General features: G+C 39.2%; 1 protein-coding gene across 1 annotated transcript; it reads left to right on the forward strand.

Annotated features, from left to right (window-relative positions):
• Positions 1 to 6417: 6417 nt before the first annotated feature.
• Positions 6418 to 7209, forward strand: LOC138860038 (uro-adherence factor A-like). The gene is made up of 2 exons (XM_070116837.1): positions 6418 to 6438; positions 6571 to 7209. The coding sequence occupies exons 1-2, from the start codon at positions 6418 to 6420 to the stop codon at positions 7207 to 7209; spliced, it is 660 nt and encodes a 219-aa protein (XP_069972938.1).
• Positions 7210 to 7500: the final 291 nt, after the last annotated feature.

The following is a 7500-nucleotide window of genomic DNA, read 5'->3' on the forward strand; positions in this document are numbered from 1 at the left end:
CAAGAAAATTGATAATAAGGATAATGATTATGATAATGACAAGAAAATTGATTATAAGGATAATGATAATGATGATGATACTGACAACAAAATTGATTATAAGGATAATGATCATGATGGTAATAATGACAAGAAAGTTGATAATAAGGATAATGATAACCATAACAAATATAATCATAATTAAAAACCAAAACATTAAAATCACGAGCTAAAAAAGGAAAATTCACAGCGGCCTGCCAGATCGGCCTCGAAGAATCTCGCAGACAGAATCCAGACAGGAGACCCAAGAACACAAAGTGACGAAGACAAAGACAGACACTGCTTCCTGGCTTTGGAACAACGCCAAGAAATACCTTATTTAAGTGGCGAAGGATTTTATCTCACTATTTTTCCCGGATTTTCCCTAATAACGAAGTCATGGCAGTGGACAGTGGTTGGCGCCATTTTCCTGCCAGGCGCTCGCACCCTCTTTTCTTTTCTTTTTTTTTTCTTTTTCATTTTATACTTCTTTTTTTGAGGCGGGGGGGGGGGGGGGTGCAGGCGAAGCGGAGGATGAAATTCCTTGCTGTTAGTTTCTGAAGATGGAGGAGAGGGAGAGGGAGAGGGAGAATGAGGGAGAGGTAGGAGGAAAGGGATAGAGATAGGGAGAAGGAGAGGGAGAAAGAGAGAATGAGGGAGAGGTAGGAGGAAAGGGATAGAGATAGGGAGAAGGAGAGGGAGAAAGAGAGAATGAGGGAGAGGTAGGAGGAAAGGGATAGAGATGGGAAAAGGGAGAGGGATAAAAAAATGAGGGAGAGGCAAGAGGAAAGGGATAGAGATAGGAAGAGGGAGAGGGAGAAAGAGAGAATGAGGGAGAAGCAGAAGGAAACGTATAGGGATAAAGGTTTAGAGAGGGAAAGGAAGACAGAAAGGGATAAAGATAAGGAGAGGGAGAGGGGAAGTGTTATTATATGTATGTGGGTATAAACATAGACAATAAAACAAAACAAAACAGCATATACGGAGATAGGAAATAGCACACGCAAGTTACTCTACACCAAACACTTATTCATACACTGCAACATGAATCAGAGAAATATTAAACGCACTTATATGCCAAGAGAGATTCATATGACATTAAGCTTCAACATCTGATTAGCCATGTTAATACAGCTTTATGCAAAGGATACATAGTTTCTACAAAACGAAAATGTGAGATATTAATGCTCTGTTTTTACCTTTCTCGGAAGGGGAAATAAGATATCTTTTCTGGAGCCTTTGTGATATCCTTGTAATCCTCCAGAAATTATGAACAGCAAAAAGTTATCTGTTCTCCTCATGCAACTATGAACAGCGAAAAGTTATCTGTAAGATCTTTGATGTGAGTTTAAGCCGAGTCTTTGAAGGAAGTGAACACAACAAGTCAACATCAGCTGTTTTTTTCGTTTTCACTCTCTCTTTTTGATAAGCAGATGATTGTTTGGGCTAAAAAACAAATAAAACAAGAAAGAAAGAAATAAAATATGCATATACAAATACTCGAAAATATACAAATGTTTAATTTAAGCAGAATTCAATCTCTTTTCCATGCCACAAAGCACAGCTGAATTCGAACGTGCAAAAATTTCATTTTCACATACAACATTCTCTATTACTAAATACCATGTGACTCAACATATAGATCACTCTATTGTACTACCGTTTCATCTTATTTCATTTATTTCATTCATTACTGTAATAGTAACACAGCACCTACTGCTTACTAACCACAGCTACCACTATGTACCAATAACGAAAATCAAACAACCATCAACTAATTTTAAAACTAAACCCATTATATATAAACCAATATATCTACCCCCCCCCCAAAAAAAAAAACCGAGAAAAAAACAAACAAACAAACCCTCACCTAATTTCAAAGCTAAACCCAATATCTATAAACCGATATACCTAAACCACTACCACTCCAAAAAGAGAAAAAAGGAAAAAAAAGAGAAAAAATAAAATAAAAAAATAAAAAACAAGAAAATAAAGAAAAAAAGACAAAAGAGAAAATAAGAAAAAAAAAAAAAAGGAAAAAAGAAAGAAAAGCAGAAAAAAGGAAAAAAAGAAAAATAAGAAAAAAAGGAAAAAAAGTAAAAAGAAGAAGAAGAAGAAGAAGAAGAAGAAGAAGAAGAAGAAGAAGAAGAAGAAGAAGAAGAAGAAGAAGAAGAAGAAGAAGAAGAAGAAGAAAAAGAAAAGAAAAAAAGCATCACATATCAACACAGCCTGACGTCGCGGTTCCTCATTTGCTGCTATTGATTGATCGGGAGAAATGAGCCGACGGGGAACAGCCTGAAGAAGAGATTAGGGATTTATGTCAGTGATTATGACGTTGAGGATTAGGCTGATCAGGTCATCGTGGCAGGATTTTGTTTTCTTAATGATCATCCAGCTTTTTAAACAAATACTTGAACGATTGGTGTAAATGTTCAGATATTCACACACACGCGCATACAGCAGTGGTTCTGAACCTGTGTTCCGCGACCGTCCCTCAAGTGAACATTTAATGGATATCTAGTTATGTCTTGAATTTGTTGTGCCTTGCATCTGGCCGCCTTATTTTCAATTTTTTTTTTCCAATGTTCCTCCTAACATCGAAAGGATATGCAAATCCAGACAGGCGCAAGTGTCCCATTAATCATGTAAGTTTAATCTACAACTTGATTGATATATTTCATTCCCATGTGTTCATTAATTTATTCATATCTCTCTCTCTCTCTTTCTCTCTCTCTCTCTCTCTCTCTCTCTCTCTCTCTCTCTCTCAATATATATATATATATATATATATATATATATATATATATATATATATATATATATATATATATATATAAAATTAATAAAAACAACAATAATGGTATTGGTCATAATAATATTACGTATTATCATTATTATCAGTGTATAGTTAGTGCGCCGTCCAAGTCGAGGCTGTATCAGACGTGCACATCAGTCCCTACATTTCACATACACGAAGGTTCGGATTTTTTTTTTTTTTTTGTCAATTTATAACTTTTTAAGAACATAGCTTTTCAAAATGTGAATCATGTTTTGTTTATGTGCATTTTTACATACACCGTTCATGAAGGTATGGCGCGCAGGAAACATGTCCAAGACAAGTTTGGTTCACGTGTTGACAGGAAACATGGCGAGTGCTGGCGTTTGCGGTCTTGAATTTTATCGTCTGTAATGTGATAATTATAGTTTTCAGCATTATTATCATTGCTATAATAGTAATTTTGTTGGTGTAAGTCTCATGATGGCCCGTGTATACGTCTTTAAAAAACTGAAAGCAGGGCTAGAGTGAAATAAAAAAAATATATATTTTTCATTTCTAAACATGACATATGTTGTTGGAAATGACGATTCAACGATAAGAATAATGAAAAAGAAAACGAGACAACTTATATTACGTCAAACCTTTTTCTTTCTATCTCTTGTATACTTCTCGACCTTTAAGCATTAATTAGAAATAAAGACATTTGTTTGCATCAGCCGCAGCTATTCGACTTCACTTCAACTGAGGCAAGCGGTATCAGCTGCCACGTGACTGGGTGTGTCTTTCCTGAAGCTGCAGTGATGTTACACACAGCGGTTGCAAAGGCCGTGCACATGCAGCATTCCCACTACTTTAAAGGTAGACAACCCAGCAACATCTCCAGCAGCTCCTCTTCTGCGGGAAGTCCACTCTTCATCGTGAAAAAGTCCTCTCCTACAGCGCCTGAGGAGAGGGAACTTCGTGAGTCCAGGTCGAGGTCCGGCGCCTTTGGAGTGAAGGGAGCTGCCTGCCATCATTCGACTGCATTTCTTCAGGTCGCTTCGCCGTGTCCAGGTGGTCTGTAAGCCTGTGGTATGTAGACTGTCAGGTCGGGGTCAATCGTCGTAGGTCTGAAGGGCCCTTTTCCCTATAGCATTCATTCCTGTCTCATGCATTCTCAAGCTTGCCAGAACAAAAGCTTTGTCTGGAGAAGGACATCTTTATGTCGTGACCAGCTGGCCCTCTTGGGGTTTTCTAATGTGTCATAACAAAGATCTCTCGGATAAACGGAACTACATGACTTCAAGTCGAAGGCCGGATTTGGCGTGTGGGTGTCTACCTGCTTCCGTTCCTGTTTCTTCTCGGGATGTTATGCCACCATAATGGCGGACAACATGCCTTCGATTTTCCGGCCATCGAGCAGAGGCCAAAGACCAGCAGTGGGCTCTGTTGGCCAATCGTCGGTGGCGTCATCGAGGGATCAGTCTTGCATCATCCTTCAGCATTTATCATCTTCCCAAAGTCTGACAAATTATTCCAGTCTACTGAGTTCTCGAGCCATCTCAACATCCACACTTTAAATCATGTTCTAGCTCCTAACAACATTTTGAAACCAAACGTGCGTTCAGGTCTCAGCGAAACCCACTCAAAGACCGTGTACCGTTAAGAAAACAACGTTCACTGACATCACAGGGCTTATCTCCCGAGCACGCTGCTCCGCTCGCCTCAGACCTGCAATTACTCGGGCAATGAATGTCATTATAGGCACCGAGGCAAGTGAAGGTTTGAGTCGTACTTTCCCTTCATCTTCCCTTCCCTCGCAGCGCTGTATTTGTTCCATGCGGTTAGAACCTGGCGGAGATAATCACGCGTCATTATCTTTATGAAAACCCGGCTGTTGCGACGTCGTGCAAGATAGGAGAGGACTCATCACTTGGATTTTGAAACGTCATTTTCACTGGTCTAAAACCTAATCGTTTCATCTACATAATCATACACACATATATACACAGAGACACACACATATATACACACTAACACACATATATACAAACTAACACATATATACACACAAATACATATATACACAAACACACACATAAACATATACATATACACACAAACATACACACAAATTTACACAAACATACACGCACACACACAAATATACACATAAACACATAAATTTACACAAATAAACACATATACACACATGCTGGCTGTACGTGTATATATATGAACAGAATCTAGGTCGCAAGTCACAAAACAGTATATCATTCTTGGAGGAAATGATTCAAGAATATTTTTTCTCGGGTTTCTACATTGTCAGCAATCAACACCATCAACTGATTTACAATGTTCCATTATTCACTTTTTTTTCTTTTTTATTATTCATTTTTGTTATTCTTTTTGACGGACGGGCGAACGCTACAGTGAATGCGAACGAATCAGACTGAAAGAAAAGGAAAGTTTTATAGACAAATACTAATAGTGATTGATGTCTCCGATCAACACCATTGAACTCCCATAATGCAATATTGGATGCTATTGCAACTGCCTTCATCTTTTATCCTCTCCCTTGCACACGCATCATTCTCTATTACGTTCCTTCAGTTATCCATGTAAAAACCTTTCCTGGGATACACTTATTTATTTATCTGTATATTTCATTATCATTATTATTATTATAATTATTATCTTTATTATTAGTAGTATTATCATCATCAATTTAATTATTATTATAATTATTAATATTATTATTATTAGCATTATTATTATTAGCATTATTATCAATATTGTTATTAATATTATTATTATTATCATCATTATTATCATCATTATTATTCAGGAGCAGCATTCCGTCGAGTCACTCCGTATACAGCGTGGCATATGTTTCTACGCTTCCCCTGCAGATGGCGCAGTATTGGCATTATTCAACAGAAAACGAGAGGTGAAGAGGGGGAAGGAAAAGGGAAGGAAGGTGGGGAGGAGGAAGAGAAAGAAGATGGTGGTAGAGGTAGAACACACACACACACACGCACACACACACACACACACACACAAACACACACACACACATATATGTGTGTGTGTGTGTGTTAATGGATAGATAGATATACAGATATATAGATGGATATATAGACAGATATACAGAATAGCTATAGAAATAGATATGAATAAATATGCCCCATCTAGAGAGGGGAATAAAACCGGTAAATACATGTTAGATAAGGACAGATACATGACAAATGATAGATTTAGTCATTGTCCTGACATCAGGTACAAGGGCATCGCGCTTATAACGGAAATACATTACATTCATGCGACAAGTGTGTGAACCTACGGCAAGACGCATTATCTGCACCCGGCATGAGGAGGAGACACGTTTGGAACATGATCGGCTGATGTGTTCGAACAGGTAGCATGGAGAATGTTGCCGGTTTTGTGGGGCTGGAATTTCACCTTAATGTGTTTCTATGTTATCCGATGTTGATGGTTGAATGTGGTTTTCATTGTCATTATCATTATCAATAGTGCTAATTCTGCTTTGTAATTATCATTCTAGGTCTGTTTATACGTCAGCTGATAGCTCTGCCTGTTAAGTACTTTAGATAAACCAAAATAAGAGAAAAGAATAAGTTATGGCAACTAAGTCTGTGGAAGTAATTCGGATCACTACTTAAGAAGAAAAGAAAAGAGCGAAAAAAACTGGGTGATACACTTACATACGCGCGCGCTCTCATACACAGCACACTTCTCTAGACATCAGCCAGAATTAAAGGCATTATTTACAGCATCACGCATTTCCTTGCATCATGCACGAGGATTCGACTTCAAGTGAGGCATACGACATAAGTGAGGCAAACGCTATGAGTGAAGCAAGCGACATAAATGAGGCAAGCGGCATAAGTGAGGCAAGCGGCATAAGTGAAGCAAGCGACATAAGTGAAGCAAGCGACATAAGTGAGGCAAGCGGCATAAGTGAAGCAAGCGGCATAAGTGAAGCAAGCGACATAAGTGAAGCAAGCGACATAAGTGAGGCAAGCGGCATAAGTGAGGCAAGCGGCATAAGTGAGGCAAACGCTATGAGTGAAGCAAGCGACATAAATGAGGCAAGCGGCATAAGTGAGGCAAGCGGCATAAGTGAAGCAAGCGGCATAAGTGAAGCAAGCGACATAAGTGAGGCAAGCGGCATAAGTGAGGCAAGCGGCATAAGTGAGGCAAGCGGCATAAGTGAGGCAAGCGGCATAAGTGAGGCAAGCGGCATAAGTGAGGCAAGCGGCATAAGTGAGGCAAACTCTATAAGTGAGGCAAGCGGCATAAGTGAGGCAAACGCTTTAAGTGAAGCAAGCGACATAAGTGAGGCAAGCGGCATAAGTGAGGCAAGCGACATAAATGAGGCAAGCGGTATCAGCTGCCACGAGACCGAGTGAGTCTTTCCTGAAGCTGCAGTGTCGTTGCACACAGCGGTTGCAAAGAGCGAGCGCGTGCAGCATTCACTTGCAACATAGGCATTGAGTCCTCCCCCGAGCGAGAGGTTCAGCGCGCCTTAATTCAGCAATTACTCAAGTCATGAATATCATTACTTGCATTAAGTCACCTCCAAGTTTAAAGGCACAGAGACAAAAGCAATACCTACATACCTCATGGACACCTACATACCTCATAGATACCGACATACCGCATAGATACCTACATACCTCATAGATACCTACATACCGCAT

Source organism: Penaeus vannamei, chromosome 39 (genome assembly GCF_042767895.1).
Source record: "Penaeus vannamei isolate JL-2024 chromosome 39, ASM4276789v1, whole genome shotgun sequence".
In the NCBI taxonomy this organism is placed as follows: Eukaryota; Metazoa; Arthropoda; class Malacostraca; order Decapoda; family Penaeidae; genus Penaeus; species Penaeus vannamei.

What these genes read in the sequence shown, in the direction of transcription:
- LOC138860038 (XM_070116837.1), top strand. Translation starts at nt 6,418, where the DNA reads ATGGCAACTAAGTCTGTGGAA. An exon ending in TGGCAACTAAGTCTGTGGAA is followed by an intron (nt 6,439 to 6,570) that starts GTAATTCGGATC and finishes CATTATTTACAG; the next exon opens with CATCACGCATTTCCTTGCAT.